General features: G+C 40.5%; 1 protein-coding gene across 4 annotated transcripts in view; it reads left to right on the top strand.

The window, feature by feature from the left end:
• Positions 1-2,459: 2,459 nt before the first annotated feature.
• Positions 2,460-22,850, top strand: part of QKI (QKI, KH domain containing RNA binding) — a 146,497-nt gene continuing 126,106 nt past the window's right edge. For 3 of the 4 annotated variants that reach the window (XM_062490227.1, XM_062490229.1, XM_062490228.1), the window contains exon 1: positions 2,460-3,089. In XM_062490227.1, the coding sequence (XP_062346211.1) occupies positions 2,948-3,089 (142 nt within the window). In that variant the 5' untranslated portion in view covers positions 2,460-2,947. The remainder of the gene's footprint in view (positions 3,090-22,850) is intronic. The other variant, XM_062490226.1, reaches the window with a different exon arrangement.

Here is a 22,850-nt window from a genome sequence, read left to right as displayed (position 1 = left end):
GGAAACTCTTTTTGTCCAGGAAGCAATAATGAAGCGGTATTGCAACAGCTGCATCAAATCTGATTAAAAAAAAAAGTCTCCATATGCTATTTTTACTGTGAGAATCATCAGTCCAGAACAATAACATCATCAACGTTCATCTAATTTTAAGAGGAAAGCTTGCTATTCAGCAAATTCCCTAAATCAAATGGAAGAATTTGACAGCATGGTTTCTCAGGGTTAAAAAGAGGCTTCACTCACCAGTTAAAAACTGGCAAGCAAATGGCTACAAAAACGCATCATTGTTCAGACTGGTCTACAAGAAGCAAAACAAGGCAATTTTGTTAGGCTTGTAAAGTTGCATTTTTGCTCATCACACTCTTAAGGCTGGAATAGAGCAAACACAATCATGTTGCTAAACAGAAACTGCATTGTTTTGTCATCCATAACCATACTGCAGTGTACTGTGGGCATTCTATTGATGAAATAAGAATCTATATTTAAAATAATAGTTTGCAACACTGCTATTCTTTGATAACAGAGATAGCTATATTTGAATATACAGGTTTTTTAAGGATGGAGGCAGTAAGACTAACTTACCTTACATAAACCATTGATTCCTACTAATGTAAACAAAACCCTGCAATGAAATAAAAATTCCAACGTCCAAATAATGAGTTCTATCTACCTGTTTAAAGGGGGGGGAATATACAGTAAACATTGGACATAATGCAATAATCCAAGGCATTCCTACTGTTACAAGAACTACGAGCGCTCTACATCTTTGTCAATGCACATCTTTCAGGAAAACCAGAGTTAACAATGCTTGACAATACCCAATGACACTGCACACCTGTCAAGACGACGTGTCTGTTTCTTTTTCGTTTAGGAAGAAGCATGGCTCATTACGATTAACCTAACATTGAAAATATCTTCAAATACTGTGCAGTATGTTTTGAAATGCATTTCAATTTTTTACAGAACCTCGAGCAACAGCTAGACTTTATACCCAGTCCTATGAAATATGACTGTTTTCAGCGAGCTGCGTGAGGAACGCAGCGATTTTTATCCAGGTTTGTAACAAAAGCTCTCCCAAGCTACCGCGAACTGCCTTCAAAGCCTCCCGACAGCCTCTCGAGTGCTAAACACCAAAAGCACCGAGTAGCTGCGCGGGGAAGGAGCAATACGTACAAGCAACCGCGTCGCGCTGCTTCGCTTCTGCGGCTACAGCGGATGGAGCACGGCAACTTTGGCTCTGGCTGCCGGACACCGCTGCTCCCGTCACGTCTCCCGTCCAAACCCATCAAACAAAGCCACGGCTGATGCCAAAACGCGGCGCTGCCCCACAAGCAACAAGGGCGACGCTCGGCCCTGCCGGGGAGGCTCGGGCGGAAAGGAGCTCAGCGGGCCGGGCTGCCGGCCGGGGCAGGCGCTGCGCAGTCCGGGGAAGGGCCCGCCGTGCCCGCCCGGGACAGCGCCAGCGCCGACGGACCCGACCCTCTCCGCTCCCCGCGGGGCCCGCCCGCGGCCACCCGACGCTCCCGGGACCCCGCAGCCGGGGAGAGCGGCTCCCGGCAGCCCCGCTTCTCCCTCCTCGCCCCTCCGCGGAGCCGGGCAGCGGCCGGCTGACCGGGGCACTCCGGCGGCTTCCCCGCCGTTCCGCGCTCCCCGCCCAGCCCCGGGACCGACCGGGAACCGCTCCTCGCGCCGTGCGCGCCGCCCACCGCCCGCGCGCGCAGGCGCGGCCGCAGCCCCCGCGCGCACCTGCCCTGCCCCCCTTCCCCACCTCGCCGCCGCCACGCGACACCGGGGCCGCGCGGAGCGGCGGGAGCGCGCGCGCCCCGGCGGGGCCGTCCCCGCCCCCGGGGGCACCGCACGTGACGCGTCCCCGCCCCGGAGGTGCCGCGACGCGACTTTGTTTGGGAGAGTTCCGTGCGCGCTCGTTTCCGCGCGGCGGGGCCGGGCAGGAGCCGCACGGGAAACCGGCTGTCCCCCCCGCCGCCGCCCCGGGCCCCCGGAGCGGAAGGGAGGGAAGGAGGGAGGGAGGGACGGCTGTGGCTCCGCCAAGCGGCGCTGCCGCCGCCGGGCAGCGGCCGCCCCGCCCCTGGTCCCGCCCCCGGCGTGTCCCACCCCCGCGGGCCCTGCCCCCTCCCCTCCTGCCGCCGCCGCCGCTGCTGCCAGCGCAGCCTGAACTGAAGCGAACTCCGGAGCGAACTGAGGAGAAGTGAGGAGGCGGCGGCGGGGCTGAGACTCAGCAGCCACAGGCGGCGGCGGCGGCAGCAGCAGCAGCAGCGGCGGCGGCGGGAGGGCGGGCGGGAGGGAGGCGGAGAGGAAGAGAGGAGGAGGACACACGCCAGGCGCAGCGCGGCGGCAACAACAGCAGCAGCGGCGGTAACAGCGGGGAGACACCGGCGGCGGCTCCTCGGAAGCGGCAGCCGCGCCAGCAGCGCCCGCCCGCCCCGCGCGTCCCCTCCCTCCCCCCCTCCCTCCCCCGCCGCGGAGACAGGGGGCAGCGCCGAGAGGAGAACCGGGCTCAGCGTGTGTGTGCGCGGGAGGAGGAGGAAGAGGAGGGGGGACACACCGAGGACTGCGCCGGCCGAGGGCGCACGGAGCAGGGAAGCGGCGGCACCGAGAGGCGGCGGCGGGTCCTTGTGCCCGGAGAGGAGGGCGCAGCCTGCACGGGGGGTTCTACCGAGTTTCCCCCTTTTTTTTTTGCTCCTTCTTCTTTTTTTTGTTTTTTTTTTTCTTTTTTTTTCTTCTTCCCTGGGACTCAGCGGCGGGTCTGCGTTTGTCTCCGGATTTGAATCCTCCTCCTTCTCCTCCTTCCTCGGGGAAGCTCCCCTCCCCGCCCCCTCCCCTCCCCCACCGCCTCCCTGCCCGCCCGGATCCAGCCGGGCGCCCCGTGCCGCGGTCGCGTTGCTCGGCAGAGCTGCTGCGAGCGCTCGCCGTCTCTGCGCGGGCTTGGAATATGGTTGGGGAAATGGAAACCAAGGAGAAGCCGAAGCCGAGCCCCGATTACCTGATGCAGCTGATGAACGACAAGAAGCTGATGAGCAGCCTACCCAACTTCTGCGGGATCTTCAACCACCTCGAGAGGCTGCTGGACGAAGGTAAAAGCGCTCGCCCGGCCGCCCCCTCCCCCGCCCCGTCTCCCTGCCCTGCCTTCCCCGGCCCGGGGATCCCGCTCGGCCCTCCGCCCCGGCCCGGTCGGGCGGCGGGGGCGGCCCGGGGCCTGTTCCGCTCTCCCCGCTGCTGCCCGCACGCTCCCGGCACCGGCTGGGGAGCCGAAAACAAAGGGGAAGTGCGGGCTCTCCCCGCCCTGGCCGCCGTCGCGCGGTGCCGGGGGACTCGGGGAGCGAGTGGGAGGGGAAAGGCAGCCCCGGCCGCGCGGGTCCCCGATCCTCCCGGAGGGTTCCCCCCCCCTTGTTTTTCTTTTTATTTTTTTCCCTATTTTTACCCTTTTCCTCACTATCTCCTTAAACCGGGGGAAGGGTAACTACAGCACGGAGGGGAGGGAGCGAGGAGAGGAGCTCTGGAATGCGCTCTGGGGGAAGGCAGGGAGGAGGGGAAAGGCTGGCTGGCGGCTGGCGCTCCCTCCCCTCCCTCCATCCCTCCCTCCCTCCCTCCCGCGGCGGCGGGGGACACGGGGGTCCTGCCGGCGCCCTCGGAGCGCTGCGCCGCCCGGCCCCAGGGCCCCCGCCGGGGGGGGCGGGGGGTGTTTGGTTTCGAGATTTGGCTGTTCTGGAAGCTGCTCGGACTTGAATGACTAAGGCGGAGGGGGGGGCTGAGCTCTTTCTTCGGCTCCACGTCTACCCCACCCCGAACTGGCCACAAACTAATTACGATTTTCCTATATCGCGAAGGAAGCGAGCGAATTCTTCTCTCAGCTATCCTTACCTTTTAAAGAAACTGAACTTGAAGGACTCCTACGTGTGACTTTAGTGAAGGGGGAGAAACAAAAAGGATTACGAAATTGCCTGGTTCTACTCCTGCCAAACGTCCACCCCAGCCCCGCACCCGCTCCTGGCACGGGGCGAGGCCCCCTCGTACCCCCAGGTTTTCCCCTAATAGCTTTGCTTAAGGTTTAAAATTCCACAAGTAAATAACCACGTTTTAGGAATTAAAAGGAGAAGTGTGAGCTGGGAACTTCCTGTGTCCCATACGTTTTCCTCCTACAGTAACAGACCCACTGTGTTACCAAAAATTAGGTGGAACAGTTGTTCTTAGTATTTTAAATTCGCCTTGTACTCGGGTTCACAGGTTTGTTTCTCTTGTCAAAGGTATTTCCTCTCTTATGACTTGAAACCTAGGCTTTCTGGAGAGTTAGACCTGTTTGTTCAGTCGTATTTGATAGCTTTGTGGAATATGGTATGAGCATAAATTATTTCTACAGTTTCAACTTGTTGGGATTCTCTAGTACGAAGTACTGATTTTCGAGATTTCGAGTTAGGGTTCTTGTTTGCGGATGTATTCCTCCTTGCTCAAAGAAGTTTGGGAAGTTGTTGACCTCGGAAGATGAAAGAACTGGTTATATTTGGTAGAACAGCTCCCCGCCCTCTGCCAAGACTGTAAAAATGAGATAGCGACTGTAGTACGACACAAAAATAGCGTGTCGAGAAAATGCTACCTTCTGAAATAAAGGATAGAGGAGTTTAAAAAATCCCAAACGGTGAAGAATACTGAAATATGGATTGTGGGAAAGCACTGTAATGGGAGAGTCTTTTTATTTTCAAGACAACTTGGAGTAGTTTGAATTTATATTGGAGCAAATGTAGACGTGAAAAGCAAAACTATTTAAACTTATGTCCTTGGTCACCACACTGAACAACCTCTTCAGAATAGTTAGATTTACAATAAACATGAAGAAGGAACTTGACCGAGAAGACTCCTCTGTAGCACAAATGAGCCTTCCAGAGGCTTGATAATGGATTTTTAAATTCCTGAATCTCTTCAACTTTCTGTGTTTGGCCAGAGGAGGCCTGAAGCTGCTTTTTTATTTTCAGTTAACAAAAGGAAGAAAAACATTTCCCGATGACAAAAGGAAACTGAAAAAGGAATTCCCAAAATACTTATATCTTGTCATATATTTCGAAATACTGAAAACTCTGCAAGTCTGTTTGCGAAGTATTGGAATTCCAAAACGAGGGCTCTCGAGACTCTTGCTGACAGAGTTTAAGGACTGTGTTGGAACTATTCTTCACCCTCTTCGTCAAAAGAAAAGCGAATAAAATACAATCTGTGTTCCCAAATGCTCTCTGGAAGAAGCCTACTCTCTCTTTAAGCTTTTCTGCTTTTCCTGTTTACGTTGGCAGTTGGGTGGAAGCATTGTGGAGGCAGAAAACTTTTTGGAATGTTGAAAAAAAAGTTTCATGCAAATCTAGTAAATTGCTTCAAGACTTCAGAATTTGAACACTAAGGGGCGCCAGTTATTTTTTTTTCCGAGGCGTGAGTCCGCCAGCACCACTGTTGACTCGGGCAGTAAAATGATCAAATCTCGTAGAAGACGCCAAAGAATGACAAAACACTTGTGGATTTGTGCAGGTATCTGTATTTGCATGGTCCTCCACGTATTGTATGTTTACAGGCAGTATTACATGGGCGGAACAGGCAGTAGCAGTGAACAGTTGAGAAGTTGGAGCAACTGTTTCCCTGTAAAACACCTCTGGTGGTTACCAGTGGGGGCTGTGTTAAATATCTTGAACTGTATGCTCCACTGATATCCTCCAGCAGAAGAGTTTAGTAATAGCAAACTGCAGGTTTGCTAGAAAAGTCTGCAGGATTTAATGTGCTTACTGAGAAGTGTATTATTTCATGGTTTCATCAGTTGTTTCCTGGCACCCCTAAGAATATCAAGTGTTTGGGCAAGTGTGTGTGTGTGTGTGTGTGTATATATATATATATATATATATATATATGTATGTATGTATATATAATCCAAAAATAAAGTTACAAGGTTCACATTCCCTCTTCGCCTCCTCCACCCAGTAATTTGATTTGCTTCTTCTAGTTTGTTGTTGTGTGCTTTAGGTAGGTGTTTTTTTGTTTTTTTGTTTTTTTTCAGTTGTAGTACAACTCAACAAACCTTTTCCTAAAGGTTTTGTTTATACTTCTTTAGAAGAATAATATTATGATCAGCCATTGTCTTTTATTTTGTGTGCTGATCAGGATGAAGAAATAAAGTCACAACCCTAAGAATTCAAACAAATAAAAGGTGGGCTTGCTTTCCTTACTGGAATGCTAGGGTATTTTTTCTATTATTTATTTATTGTTACATGCCAGTATTTAAAAACGGAACTCACATGGGCTTCAGCTGTGGTTTCTTCTTGTAATTGTATGCAGCAAGAGATGGAAAGAGACCTGTGGGTTTAGGTGGACAGTACATCTAATCTGATTAGGTTACAGAATGTGCTTCTGCTTTTTTGGGGGGCTATTTCTATGCTGTGTGTATTATCCAAAGCATGTTTTCCTTTCTGAACTCTATCCTACTTTTTGATCTTGGAAAATTTTAGTGCTCAACTTAGTAGATGGTCTCTGTCTTCCAGTATTTTGTTTTTGAAGATTAGCTTAAATATAAGAAGCGTATTGAGGAAACTTTTTTTTTTTTTAAGAACTACTTTCATAAAATGTGAAAGTTACAGTTTTGTTTGGGTTGTAGTTATTTTTCCATATGTGTGCTTTTAACTTGTTATGTGTAAATAAGGCTTCTGTGGATTTACAAGGATGTTTAAAGAGCACATCATAATAACTAGGAAGCTGAATTGTTTTTATCAGACTGGTGCAAACCTGTGGGAAGAGAGGGCTTTTCCTGATTGTGGAATAGGCTGTATTTCCTGTAATTGTTTGCACCATCAAATGTGACCTGATTTTTTTTTTTTTTTCCCTTAAGCTTTAAGGTACTAACTTCTATGATGTTAACCTAGATTTTTTTTTTCTGACAGCTTGTGTATTTTAATGCTCCCTTTTGTGGACAGTGAATAGATTGTACCTGTTTTCTTGCACTGTTTTTAAAAACTGAATTGGACATTTCAAACTCTTAGTAGTATGCTGACAGATTGAAATTGATGAGGTACTTCAGTTGTATTCTTCCAGCAGACTATGAACAAATATGCCTGAACTATTTACATAGATCCAAGTAGTCTAATTTTTAAATTTGTGCTTTGTTTTCTCGAACCTGTAAGTGCATAGACTCTTGCACCTGATTGGAATGTACACAGGTCACACCTGTGGTCTGAACTGTTTTCAGAAAGAGATTGAAGCAGACTTTATGAAGAATTCATTTTTCCTCTGTAACCTATACCTCAAAAGCCTGTCTTCCCTTCAAAACTGTGTTGAAGGTGACTGAAAAGCATGTCTACCTTTAAATGTAAATTACACCATGCATCTAGCTATTGGACATAAATCTAATTTTGTGTCAAATAGGCTGCCTCTTTCTGTCTACCAGGTAAAACAAAGCTAGTGTAAAAACATCCATATAGGCAATATGAGCATAAATTTTTCATGAATGTTGCTCTCTCTGCTTAGTTTTTCTTACTGAGAAAAGAGCATGTGAACTTGGAGAGCTTAGTGCCTAAGAGTGCAGTTTTTGCGTCAGTCCGGTTGTATTAACCAAAATGTTTGCATGAAGTAGGGCTGAAGAACTGTGTTCTGGTGTTGAAAATGAGTTCTCCCTGGGAAGTTATCTAGTTACTTTTGTTCATGACCTTATTGTTTGTGATTATGTAAATGTAGTCTGTGTTTAGCTAGGGTTTTGCTGACTTGTCAGATTTTATGGAGGGGCACTGGCCACATTAGCATGTCAGTTTTTTCAATTGTATCAGATCTTGCAATAGACCCCCATTAATCCATTAAAAATGTGCTTCTTAAGGCAATATTCAGGGATGAATATTCTTTGGGATAAAGGCCTTACGAAAGTTGTTTGCCCAGGGAGTGTCAGACTAATTTTTAACTTGGTGTATTAATGTTAAATTTGTCAAAGCAGCATGCCCACAAGAGCATTGAGTATTGTTTGTGTGCTGTTTATCATTAGTACTCTTTTGAATTTGGTTCTCTAATTATCTCTTAATGGTCTGAGGTGTTTTTCTGATTTATGAATGTGTTGTAATAACAAGGTTGTAATGCATCTAGAACTTGTATTCAGAAACCTTGTAAGAGCTATTTTGAGGTGTGGGTGTTTGGTTATATTCTTGGTGGGGGAGGGAGCAACTTTAATACCTTGGGACAGCATCTTACAATGCCAAACCAAAAGCTCCATTGCACTTAAGAAACTGTGGCAGGTTTTTTTGGGTTTTGGGAAAATATTTAAAATGGCAACAGTTCAGTTCTTTTTAAAATATCTTATTTTTGGAGCTGTATCTGCAGCATTTATACAATTGTAGTTACCTTGCATGTAACTAAAAAAGGGTATTTTTTAACTGATACAAGTTTTATCTTAGTAAAATGGTTATTTTAAGCTCATGCTCTGAAAGTGGTTTGTTCCCTGTTGCTTACCAATAATTGATTGTTAAAATATCTGTCTTTACAATGATTTTATTTTTAAATAAGAGTAGCCACAGTGGACTTAGTTCTATACAGGATTTGTTAAACTGGGGGAGGCCTGTTTGAATTCATCATTCTTGCTTAGTGCAACTCTTTTATTAACGTTGGAATTGAGTTGCATTTTCCTCGTCTGAAATTGAATGCGGTCATTTCTAAAATAACCAGTGTAGTATAAAAATCCCTTGCCATGGTTAGAAACAACTGACCAAGTGTGGATTAGGGAGTGGCACGCGGCGTTTTTGTGACACAAGAGGGGAAGAACTGGAGGCGTGTTGGTTAATACTGTATTAAAATGGGGGAAAAAAAAAATCCCGAAACTAAGCACCACCAAACTGAGGAAAAACTCTATAGATTTTTAAGAGAGCACTTAGAATGTCTTGATTATCAAAATGAAGTTTATATGTATCAACACATAGGAAGAAATTGCTGGTGTTCAATGAGTGCTGTGGGTGTGAAGAGAAGGCTAGACCTGAAATGGGTGGTCACTTTTGTAGGTCAGTAATGTTTTTGACCAGTTTATCTGTTTCTGTCATTCTTAGATTAGAACTTTTTTTCCCTTGAGTGCACTATACAATGCCAAGTCAGAAATGGGATGCTGGCAATAATTTGAATTATGTAGACTTCGTTAGAAGAGCAGCTGCATTTGAATTGTCTGTCATTACTGTTTATAACCATCAAGAGTTCTCCGTTTTTGAGAACGCACACTGATGCAAGTATCTTATTAATTAGATGTATTATTAGGTGCTGATCTGGTATATTTCTGTGGCTCACGGATAGACCTGTGTTAATGTTAATTACCAGACCGTCCTGACAGCTCAGGCTGGTTGAAGTACAGCAGGAGTCTGCCATGGAAACTGATGGTTTATATTTGACTGCTTATATGGAATTCTGGGGGGGGGGGGGGGGGGGGGGGCAGGAGAGGAGGGACATGGGGGAAATGCCTAACCAGGAAAGCTTTTAACTAATGAAATGCTCTCATTCACTGACCCTTGTCTTTATTGAAACATAACTCCCAACTTCTCATTCCGGCCGTGTGAATTTTTCTGTATTGATTTTAGTCAGAATGTGGACTATGAAAATCTTCTGGTGACTTTGGCATTTCATTGAAATTTAATAACTCAGTGCTGAGAAAACTAGTAGGAATAGTAAAAGCTGCTAGTGTTTTTAATCTCACTATGCAGTTGGTTAGGTCAATAGAAATACCACACAAGCTACATCTCTGGCTTGCTAGCAGGATGGTTTGCGTCTGTGAAGGACATTGAAATTACTGTTTGAATCCTAAAACAGATAATAGTGGTCTGAATGATATACCTTTGCTTTGCTAAGACAAAGAGTGGGGTTGCTGAAAGTTAGGCAACATTACGTTTTAACTTTCAGCTTCAGAAAATACCCTGTATAACCCCGTACAGTGCACTTAAAGTTATGTCCAGGTTTGTGTTTTGTTCGGTTGTTTTTCTTGGGAACATTTAATAGAAGCGGAGTTAGCTTTTTAATACCAGAGCTTAAATTTTTTGAGGCAATTTATGCGTGAATGAACAAAACGGCTGTGACAACACTAAAGAGAAATAATATCTGGCTTCATTAGTGGAACTGCTCCTCCACTGTTTTATTCTTACTTCCATTAGAAAGTGGCTTTAGCAGACTAGCTGCGTGTCTGAGAACAAGACAGCTCAGTTTGAAGTGGAGCTGTGTTACTTAAACCTCTGTTGTCTGAGTTCGGCACTACAAGTTGCAACTTTTTTCATCCCTGCAGTTATTTTAGCAGCGTTAGTGGTTGGAATAAGTGTGGTAATGCTAAAATGGAATTTTATTTATTTTATTCTCGTGGTTTGAAATAGTAAGTAGAAATTGAAATTACATGTTCAGTTACTTTTCATTGGGGAATTGACTTTTTTTTTATACTTGGTGTCAAAGAATAAATTTTGTTTTTCAGTTCAATGCAAAAAATCGTTCCCTTGAAGGGAAGTAAGTGGCAGTAGGTAGCTATTGATGTTTTAATGGTTTTGGTGGTGCATAGTTGAGTAGCGCCCTGGAAGTAAATTTTTAAAATTGCTTTTAAAAATTATTTTTGACTGTTTTGCAGCAGCACTTAAATAGGTTTACTTTACTCCATTCTGTAGTTGGAGGGATTTTCTGTGTTTCTAGCACAGGTGGTACCAGAGCAAGGTTTTGATACTTTGTACTGTAATTGCAGCGCTCCAGGGAGTGCCCATGCGGGAAGGTCCTGAGGATCCCCTTTTTTAGAAGGAATAAACCATGAAGCAATTTGTGTGATAACTCACTGAAATCTGACCTTATTCATAGTTGGAACAATTAACACTTCAGTGGTGTATAACCTTACGAATGTTGATGTTTATATAAGACTTGATTTCAAAAATAAAAGCATACCAGCATGACAAGTAATTAAAATCTTGTTACTTTGCTGGAAAGTTACTTTTAGGTAATAGAGGGAGTAATGCATCAGAGAGAGGCTGCTGATGTCAGAGCAGCGGCAGGGGAAGATAATACAGTATTTTGTACTCTTATCTGGTAGATCAGTTTCAGGATTAAAAGGTCAGCTGATATTCTGTACCGGTCAGGTTTTTTTTTTTTTTTTTTTTTTTTTTTTTTTTTTGAGTTTGTTTTTGTGTGGTGCTGGCTTTCTTTTCAGATGGATCAGAGCTGTGATCTCACTCCCGTGTGTGATCTCAGAGCAGCTGTGTTGGCACGGTGGCTGAGGTGGCTCGATACTGAAGATGTAGAGCAGCGCCTTGGGGAGGGAAGTGCATTTGCTTAAACATTTACTTAAAAGTCTGAAGCTCCTAATTGATGTCAACTGATTGTGCATCTGGTCCATTCAGAATTTTAAGGATGTGCTTATTTGCAGACTAGCTGACACTAGATGGAAGTCAGACTTTGCTGAATTCTTTAAACCCTTTAGCTGTTGAAATAATGAACCTTTGAAGGTTTTTGCTAATTCCGATTAAAGAACTGATTTATAAATCTCTGTAGCTATTAGTTGGTCAAAATTTCCTTTCCTAGCTACGGAATACTTCTTTTATTAATGTGTAGGAGATGGCAGGTGCCTTAAATTTTAAAAAATAAGCAACAGATTTGCTAGCACAAGTATTAATACAACTCTAATGTTCTGGTTCATAAGTTTAAATGGCAGCTAAACTAAAACATTCAGCTCATGTTGCATAATGCTTCCATTTATTTATCAGACTTTGAAGCAGTAGCAAATCAGTTAATATTATTCTCAATGCAGCTTAATCTAATAACCTGAAAATAATTATATATAAAAGTTGATGCACAGTTTTCCATTTTTAGATGCAGAGCAGGACAAATCCACATCTCTTTGCTGTGAATATCTTAGGTTTCATTGCAGGAACAGGGAGGAAGAGGTGAACACAAAAAAAATTTTCTCTGATCCGATGCTGTTTGATTTTGAATGGTGTTGCTCGTTATAGTGCTTTTAGTTATATGCAGTTTGTCTCATTTTGAAGGAGCATGAGCTGCACTGCTCCAGCATGAAGCAACATGGACAATTTCTCAGAAAGTTGTCGCAGTCATCAACCCCCGCCCAAATTTACAAAATAACTTTGCCTGAATGCTCCATGTACAATCTGTTGTCAGGCGTGTTCCCGGAGCAGTTGGTTTGTGTGTTAAAGTTGAAGGTTAAAACGCTGTAATAGGCCCAGCTGTCTTGTTTAAAGTGTGATGTTTTTGCTGAGAAGATTGGCTGTGCAGTGAGAACAGGGTGTGTGTTAGACATTGGTAGAGACAAGTTGCTGATAGTTCTTTAATTGCTTAAGTATCTTATCATCTATAAAGATAAGTATAGTCAGAGAGGCTCATATACAGTCAGTTTACGAGGGAATTACTGCTGCTTTAAATCACTTGAGGCTTTTATGGAAATCTGATACTGCCTCTGAATCAACCTGAAGCAAGACTTGATGTGCACGTTCTTTTGCTCCCACTTCTCATGTAGTTATGTCAACTTTGTGCTCAAACAGACTTGAACAAAATTTGTGCACAGATGATGTGGTAGGGATCAGAAATGAATTGTAACAAAGATTGTAACAGGAAGATTGATTATATGTGTATTAAAACATTTTCAGAGGAAGAATGATACTTTGGTATATCGGGTATAAAATCAGTGACTGTAATTGTGTTTAGAAGGGAATTATAGTTAGCTGTTGTAATAACATATTTACAGAGATTTGACTCATATTTTGAAATGTCTTCCAGTGATTTTGTGTTCATTCTCTGGATAAATTTTATTTTTCTGACAAGACTAGCATAATCCTTGATTAAAAAAAAAAACAAACCACCAGAAAATATGTTACATAAAGATCAAATCCATCTTAGAAGGGAGAAAATTGTACCTTGCTTTCTCGAGAAAAGCTTATTGGAGTTACGAATTCCAAAAATTTTTGTAGAACCTGTGGCATTTAAGATATATAATGACATTTTGAGGGGGAGGAGGGGGAAAACTTCTCTGTCATCTTAGTTACAGGGTTAATTTAGGTTCAGTTCTGTATGGATCAAAGTATTTCCAACTTCTGATAAGTCGGGTGTAGCTTCCAAGGGAAGCTTTGTCTGTAGGTGATGGGGTATATAAGCTTAGTACCTATTGATTTAGTCACTGTATGTTATTCATAATTATTCATGAGGAATCATGTTGGTTCCAAATGGGAGGTTTAATGCACACTGGGGGGCACTTGGTAGTGCTGAGTTTTAATACTGTTAAGTATCTTCAGCAAGGTATTCTTGCGTCAGCCTCGGATTAACATAGGATGAATAACAGAGCAATTCATCAGCTAGGCAGCTCTGAAGAGTGTCAGCAAGAAAGCTGACGATGATGAATTGGAGAGAGATGGATGCTGCAGTAGATGGCTGCTCCAGCCAGCGCTGGGGTGTTGAGGGATGGCAATTGGTATTTAGGTGTACGCTCAGTAATTAAGTGAGGAGGGACCACTCGCTTGTGCTCGGCTGAATAGAAGAGAAACACATCCCTTCTACAATCCAGAAAGGTTACTGAATTCAACAGCTTAAAATCACAGATGGGCAACTGGTTTTTCATTCATTGAAAAAGATTTATATCAGTCTTTAGTATTGATAAATGTGAGCTAAGTTTTGAAGACAGACTTGTCTTCAAAATCTCTTGATCTTTGCAGTCTCAGCAACCTTAGTTGACTTCAGAAATGTGCATAAATTAACTTAGAGGCAGATGTAGTTTATTCTGAACTTAATTTTCCTTCAAGTTCTGTGTTAGCCTTTCTAGCATCTCACAGCTTTCAGTTACTTTGTTACTTCAGTTACTGATTACTTAAAGGTTTAGGTTTTTCCCCTCCAGGATGAAGAAAATAGTTGGGAATTTCAGGGGGATTTTCTTCTATCAGCCTAACTAAGTGTTTTTTTGTCATGTGCACAGGTCTTTCTAGTCACATTTATTATGGTTTGTATTAGAATTGTTTTTGACTGCTTTTTGTTACATCAAATTGTTAACGCTTGATACATGGAGAACAGTTTAAAGTAATAATATTCAAGTATTTTACCTTGTTGAGGCTCTTCATACGGATTTTTTTCGGCCTGCTGACTGACTTTAGGTTACAAAACCTGTATGTACAGGCTTTGTGAGCCCTGAGCACAATTCAGTACTGAAATCTGTATCAGACGTTTCAGTATGTTGTATAGCAGTCATAACTAGTATAGTGTAATGGTATATTATAGTGTAAATTGCTGCACAGATTAAACTACATTTCTAGCACGTTTTTCTGGATTGAGCATGTGGGCTGCTGAAAGCTTTTAGCAGTTGTTAATAACTAAAATGTGTTTGTAAATAATTGGAAATATATTGCAATGTCCCGTTCAAACTTTTATTGTATGCTCTTAGTATTAAATTTCAGATAAAAGATGGGACACTAATAAAGTACTAACATTTAAGGAGCTTTTTTCTCAGTCTAGTCATGGGTGAATAGTTTCTCATAGGATGTAATATAGTTGGAAAAATGTTAGGCTGCAGTAAACTTTTATCTTTTCCCACACCTTCCCCCAGCATGGAAAGTTGGGGCTTTTTTTTTTTTTTTTTTTTTTTTTTTTTTTTTTTTTTTTCCTTCTTCCATGGTAAATGAAGGAGTAAATATTGCTAGGAATGAAATCTGGATAATTTCCAGGCTGTTGAGCTAATTAATGAAACCTAATGCCACAAATGTGGGTGCAACAGTATGCACCTATGAATACTTGTATAATGGAAAAGTTAATAGAACACAGTATAGTTTAATAACACATTATAAGTAACTGTAAAATTTTTATTATATATTGTTTTTGAAACTGCTAAATTAAGCAGATCATTATATGAAAGGAATAGAAAAAAACATAATGTATTTCCTTGAGCTCTGAGGTGTCTTTTTGCTCAATGTTACTAATTTTAAAAATAACACAACAGTTTAGTTAGCCTTCAAATGTTATGAGATTGTACATTACACCTAGGAGAGATGGAGATATTCATACTGAGGCTAATCTTTGTACAATCTAATCAAGATTTCCTCTGCGTGTAGTGTTTTTTTCCAATGCTATTTTTTTCCTATGCTATTTTTTCTTGTGCTTGTCACACTGAGCCATTCTAGCCATTCCTTGCCCATACCTTTTCTGACATAGCAAAGAATTACAAAGCAGGCATATTTCACTTTGCATCTGCGAAACTGTGCGGTCACTGGCACAAAAAGTAACATCCAAGAGATGTTTTTTCCTAAACTGAAAGGGTTGTATTTGGAAATTGTATGAAAACAAAATAGTCTTTGAAATGGGACCTTTGAGACCACTTCGTTTCTGAAACAGACAGCATCTTTTTTGTTAGCAAAGTTAATGGAGCTAAGTGAAAAGCAATATGAGTTACCAGAACGGTGTTTTTCAATCTACTGTTTGCAGACTCAATGCATATGAGGAGTTGCTGTGTGTAACAAAGAAAAAGGAAACCTGTTGTTGGGAGATTTTAAATAGGCTACACTGAGCCTTCACTTTTTTTGGGAGCCTTTTGTTGTTATGTAATTGAAAAAGGTAGAAGACCGCTGATTTAAGGGTATTTGCATTTTAGTAATTGTCCTTGGCCACGAGCTGAAGTAAAAATTTGAAACAAGAATCTTCAGTGAGATCATGAAATGAAATTGTGTTCACCATTATGTGAATTGAAACTGCATTTATTTTTTTTTTTAGGACTACATGATGTTATATTTTTACTGAGCTAGTGAATATGATGATGTTTTCCCCAGTTGAGAGGTAGAGAATCTAATTATATTAATCTATAGAGTTCAGTTTGCAACACTGGAGCTCCAAAATGTTGAGATGTTAATTACCAAAAGTACATGTAAGAGACGTAACCTACTAAGTTCAAATTGGTATGCTGTTATTATAGAATAATTTTAGTAGTAAACTGTCTTTAGGGCATCTGAACCTTTCAATTTAAATTCCATTAAAATAAGCAGACTGTTGTCATTCATGAACAAAGATATTAAAGGCAGTGCCAGATGCTCAAGTACCTTTAGCTGTAAATATTTCATGAAATGTTTCAGGTTATCTCCCCTGTTCCCCCCCAGCTTTCTCCTCACAATGGACAGCTTTATGAGGTGATAGACCTGTTGTTCAGCATTAATGATAAGTGGGCTTGGGAAAAAAAGAACTTACAACATGTTTAATACATAGTAGTCAAGGTACAGGTCCTGCTAATGTAACAAGTCTGTTCTTTAAATCAATCCTGAATATAGACTATTAATTTGTAAGATCTTTTCTGGTAGATTTAAGAGAGAGAGGGAAATAGTGTGAATGAAATCTATGCAGTGTTACAAGCCTGTGAAATTCTGCTAACAATTGCATGAACAAAACTTAACATTCAGTTTAAATATTGGATGTTTAGTTTCTGTGGTGGTTTGCACTTTTTTCAACTTGGTTTTTGACTTTTTTTGACTTGGTTCCTAAAAGAAGCTGTTCTTCAGTGAGTTTGTCAGCTGAAAACTGATTATTCTGTATCTACTCCATAAAAAACTTACATTATCTTCAACATTCTAATTATGCAAGTAGCAGAGATCTTGGCTACCAGACTGTTAAAGTAAATATTAGTTTTGTTTTAATATTCTCTGTCTGTTTCTACCATGTGTGTATATAGACATGAGTACACTCTATCTCCTGTGTCCTTTCCATCCCCCCCTCCCTTTTGTGGTAGTGGTACTTTTTAATTCCTCTCCCTTATAGCAGTAGGAGGCACTTAGGGAGTTATAAATGTTGTCTCTGTGGGCAAAATTTAATCTTACTAGAATTACTTACTTTTTCTAATGGAATTAAAAGTTATATGCCAGGTTGCTGAAGTGTAAAGCCAGAGGGGTTGAGGGGAAAATCTACTGTACTTCAATGAACTAAACTGTTCTCTTTATGAATGAAGAACATGTACATTAGAAACTTCAGCATTATGAATCTTTACATTTAAGTGCCTTTTTTTTTTGCTTGTTTCAAATAAAACTATCTGGTTTAATATGTAACGTAAATAGATTTTTATTTTCAACAGGAAGCAAAATTAATGTTTGCATTTCTTAAAATGCAGCGTTGAAATTTACTTATGGAATATAGTGCGTGTAATAATGCACACTTGCACATGGATTTTATTTTTTTTTTTTTTTTTGTGCTGGCTGTTGCCTATCATCGGATATCTATTGGTGTCTTACAGAGGCACCTTCCTTTATAATAAAACATGTTTTAGTTGAGTCTAAAGATCATGACAAAACAGCAATCCTTCTTTCATCGTAGTTTCAGTTAGAAAAGCTCCAATCTCAACTTTTGCTGTAATGGCAAGAGGTAAACACTGATGCTGCATTATCTTATCTAGTTGATAATTTCATCTAATAGTCCCGGAACTTGTTGTGCCAACTGTTGGATGCACTGGCCTGTGAAATAATCGGAACTTCAGCTTGCAAATACCAAGCTATTGTTTTCAGTAAAGTTGAGTTGAAATCTGCTTTCTATGCTGCATTGCAGTGGAAACTAATTAGTTACAGTGTGACAAGATACCATCTTTTATTGCCAGAAGAGAGTTTCTGGTATTACTCTGAAATGTGAGCAAGTTTTTGTTGCAATTTAAGTTAATATTGTAGACAAATGGTACTAAAGAGCCTTTGATGGTTTAGGTTTGAATTTTAGAATTCATGCTCACCAAATGACTTCTCAGGTGATTTCTCTGATTTACAGTGATGCTAATGCCATGCAATATGTAATTTTTATTAGTCCCTGAAGTCTAGATGGGACTTTGATTTCATTTCATTTCATTTCATGGGACCCATCTGCTGCGGTACAAAACATCTCAGTTGTGCCAGGTTTAGTAATTTTTTGTGTGTGCCCATAACTCACTGAAGTTTTAAACTCTGACAGCTAGGTATCAGAGATGTGTGGTTTAACATATGTTTCTTGCATTTTCCAAAGGCCTGTAAGAGTTGACCAAAACAACATTCTTTCAGATGTTATCTTCACTTAACATGGCCACATAAAGTGCAATGACTTAAGAAGATAGATGGACTATTGAGATACATCAGCTTTGTATGAGATCCTGTTTGCTTATCTGATTACGAAATATTTTTGAAAACTGGTGCACATGGTGAAAAAGTACACCATTAGTTAAGATAACAGAGTAAAACTTAAATAATCCAACATGTGAAATAGTCATGCTGTCCATATAGATTGGTTACCTCTAATGCAATTTTATTACCTTTCAGTGTGACCAATACAGCTGTTCCACGTGCTAAAATTGTGTTTGTGCTTCTTTTGTTTTGTTTGTTGAATACTAAAGGGTAATATTTTTAACTGCTTATTACGTATTATCTTTTACTGTTTTACTGTAATTTAAAGTCTCTTATTCAATGAAGCCAAAACCAGTATGAATTTGACTCCCACGCTTTGTAAGATTTGGCATGTGGCTTTTACTTAGCTCTTCCTCCTATATGTAGCTATCACTTTGCTGCTTTGTCTCTCCAAAGAGTATGTATTTTTTTAAGGTACAGATTTTGTACTACAAATTTGTAATTCTCCCTTACGTATAATTTATAAAAAAAAAACAAAGTGAAGATTGTGCCTTTCCTTTTAGTTATTGGAAGAGGACCTTAAAACATGTAGCATAGCAAGTATGAAATATTTTTTTTTCCTGAGTATTTTTCAGGCTTGTCCAGAAACTTTTAAGAAAAGAAAATCATTTGGAGGTGGGAAAAAGCAGTGGAAATTTCTGAAAAAAGTATGTGGGAAAGAAAGGGACACTTATTATGAAATGTATGTAAAAAAATAATACAGAGTGCTTGCTGAAGGATGTCTTTTAGTAAGGAGAGCAATGTGTGTGTGAAGGTGTAGTCAGTATGCAGAGAGATTTTATTCTTAGAAATGTTTTGATTAATGCAAGTAGGCAAGTTGAATGGCAACACTTGTTTTAAATGGCTGACTTCTAGAAGCATTTAACACAGGAGGTGTAATGGTGGCTTTTACTGGAAAAGTTGAACTAAAGGTACCACCTGTGAAGAATCTCCTCTGAGGTATACCTGCTGTTAGGGCTTTTTCAGGTGAGCGATAGGTCCTTGCATTACTTTGGAGACACTAATGTCTGAATGGATGTGATGGCTGCCTTGGAATGATGCCGCTGTTAGCAGTGAAAAATGTCTTCCTTATGATTCTGGTGCAGCAGGCCGTGGAGTGCAGCACATTTTTATAATAAAGGTGATGAATTTAATCGCAAACTGGCAGCCAAATGGAAATTGCAGACCTTGATACTGGGAGAAAATTGCCTATAAAGCAACTCCTGAGAGAGCAGGCTTTAAATTTATCCACCCATTTCGACATTGAGGAGAACACAGGAATTTCAGGGTATTTTGCTTGGGCTGTTTAGTTCAGATGGATGACACTTTAGTCTTCCTTTATTTAAGAACTAGTTACAGTGTTGAATTGTTTTTTAAAAAAATCTAAAAAATTGACCTTTCTGCTTAAACTTTGCACAGCAAATATTTTGGAAAAATGTGCTCCTTTATTTGCTTGATACTTGCTCCTGTTAGAAAGTAGGACCTAGTATGTGTAATTAATTGGAACTTGGCAACTGCCTCACAGATTTCCCCTTATGCCGGATTTAACCCTAATGTGATAGAAGATTTAAAAACCACATAGCCTTGTATTTGAAGACTATTTGTGCTGAAGCAGATCCATAAATAATTGAACTGGTCTTGAAGTCCCACTGGAAGGCTCTAGCAGTATGTTAACATAATTTCTGATAGCAGCACAGCATTTTTCAAGTCTGTTGGTACTGATACATTTCAGTACATCTTAACCCCTTGTATCTAGTAGTGCCAAATGCTGATGTTCTTTCTATATGGTAACTAGGAGCTGAATGTACAAATATAACTTCCACGTATGGTGAGCGCTATATTAAAAAGAAGACATAATATTTTTTTTAAGAAGCTTAGTAAAAGATGGCATGCTTATCATCTTTCATAGAAAGAATTGCAGATAGAAACAGATACTTGAATTGGACACTGAACTGAATGTCTTCACCCCAGCACTTTCGGGCTGCCCTTTTGAGTGCTTTGAGAGGTGCTCATTCAGGTGGGAATAAGAATGAATAGCACTGGATTTTGACAGAGACTTCGATATGAAGGTAGTAATCTGTGAAGGTTATTCCTTCAAATATTTCATTGGATCAGTTTCTGCTCTTAAGTGATATCAGAAGTAAGGTCTGTGTTAGAATGATTCTCTTGGTTATATGATCCAAGGTATAATATGGCCTAATTTCTTGACCAAGTTTTGGATAGATTTTATGTCTTTATTTTTTATTTTTTTATTTTTAAATTTTTTTTTTTAGTAATGTGTATTGACAGTTGAGCCAGATTTTGGCAGTTGTCAGAAGTCTGTACATTGCATTTGTAGTTAATGAATAACTCATCTGTATTCCTTTGCTGAAAGTGTAGATTAGTAGCAAAATAAAGTGAATGGTTGGCAAGTTCTTGACTGTCTGTTACCATATTGGATAATTTTTATTTTTCTGGAGAGAATACAGAATAAATTTCCTACAGCATGTATTTTCAATATAAATTTCTGCATTTTCTGATAATGGAAAGTTGTGGCCTAACTTGCTTGAGAAATGTAGAGTAGCATTTATAATCTTGTTATGTTACTGTTCTAAGACTGCATTAGATTCAAATGAGCACATTAACAAGTTCAAATACAGGCATCCAGAGTTAGCTGGTATAACTTCTACCTCTGTTCCTTTGCTTTTTATTGCCTTCTGTCTGGAAGCATTTAGAAGCACCTATTGAACTAGGAAAGACTAAGCACAGGTGTAGAATAGAGATGAAACTGGAATATGTTTTCTGAATTGATAGAAAAAAATAATGTCCAACTTGTTTACTGCAGAATAGCTTTAGGACCTGCTTTTGTTTTAATTACTGGAATCACCTTGGAGAAAAGTTATGGAAGATAGTTTTGAAGTAATTGAGCAGCTTGATGATGCAAAAAGTAGATTCTTGTTGGAGAAGGTGTCCCTGTTTCTTTTTGCTAATTCTGATATTCAGTGAATTCTTCAGTGATCTGTTTCAGCTCAGTAACCTGGAAGAAAGCTAATCAAACCAGAAAATGAGTAAGAATAGTCTTGCTGGGTTAGTGAGTCGACTTGGCCTACTAAGACACAGCTGGTGTGAGAGGTGTTAAGAAACTTAATTTTTCAGCAGCAGCGTGTTACGATTAGTAGCTCTTCTTACCCTTAAAGGGAGGGGAATTGGTATAGCGAGCCTGACTTTTGGATTAATGGTCGGGACAGCTAATTTCTTCTGGACTTCCGTAAATAGTTTGGGATATGTAGTCTCCTTCGTTCAGAGTAGTGAACTTTCTTGTATTGTCATTTTTAAATCTGTTTTTTAAAACTTCCTCAAGATACACAGTTCTTTTCTGGGATGAGTGGTGTGTTGCCTTAACTATGCAAATTTTTTTCTTCTATAAAAAGAACTGGAATAATTTCATACAGCTTGCTCTTACTGTTCTTTGTGTCTTGCATTTGGTTATTCAACCTTTTTTTTCCACTGTTCTTTCTTCCTTGTTGGTTAATATTTGGATAGACCTAGGCTTCTTTATTGCCATTCGCCTTTGCTAGGTTTCAGATTGAAATCAAACAATCATAAGATCTAAAAATCAAAATAACTCAGTATCTTAAAAATGAGTTGTAATGTGTGTTACAACTAATGGTAAGGTGTAACAAAACTACCAGTAGTAGCATTTTACTTTCAGTGCAGTGTATGACTAATGCGCTGTTATCTTGCAGATTTCAAGTTCATTTTTTAGTACCTTTTTGTTTGTTTCATTTTATGCATGTGTCAACACAGAGAAAATGCCTGTTCTACCTGTGTTTCACAATTTCTGTGTGTGTGTGGTGCACCTGTTGGCCAATCTCCACTAACAGTGATTACATTGGTTTTTGCCCTCTGTAGCTGCATAAAGTTGTGTTCGCAGTTTGGCAGTATTGTCTGTAGTGTATCAGAATGGGTTTCCTTTTGGAGCCTTTGTTTGATCCACTGTGGTTTTCACCTTGAGTTTTAACAAGGGAAATTGGCTTGGGTTGCTTTCTTCATGCAATTCATCTGCACTTGTCTTCTTTATCTTTTCACTAAACTGTTTTTTTTTTAGGTCTGTGCATGTAACCAGACATATTATGCTGTCTACTTCCACCTCATTTTTCTACTTCCCCTTACTGATACTTACATTTTAAGGTTTCAGAAAGCTTTTTCTTTAGGTAAAGCAAGATATTTTCTACTGTGCACAGTACAAAAAGTCTTGATATTATCATAAACTATGATAAAGCCTGTCTTGGCTTTCTTATTTATTTAAACTTGTGTGTTCTGTGCTGCTCGCTTACTCAGTAATGATAATCACCATTTTATTTTAAGCATACTCTGTCTCTTATTTTCACTTCTGTTTCTTTAGGGGTCCTAATAATTAATTGTTTTCTAAATGTCCTTGTTATCCTACTCAGAATTATGTGCACTTTATTTTGAATTGTTACTGTTGAACCTTAGCATTATGTATAAGAGAGCACTTCCCCCCCCTCCCTCCCTCAATTTACTTTTATGTGGCATTTGGAGATTTAATCTACTACATTTTTTATTCCAGTCATCCTGCGGAGTCTCAATCTATACTGACATTTCATAGTTTTCATAAGTATTGTTTACTGCAACCTTATTGCACATACTTTAGTTTCTGTTTTGCTTTGTTGACTGAATTTGTAAAGCTGTTTTCAGTATATCTCTAGTAAATAACATGCCTTAACATTTATCATTAATGAAAACTTTTAGATA

Source organism: Cinclus cinclus, chromosome 3 (assembly GCF_963662255.1).
Source record: "Cinclus cinclus chromosome 3, bCinCin1.1, whole genome shotgun sequence".
Lineage (NCBI taxonomy): Eukaryota > Metazoa > Chordata > Aves > Passeriformes > Cinclidae > Cinclus > Cinclus cinclus.
This window is presented reverse-complemented; position numbering and strand designations above follow the sequence as displayed.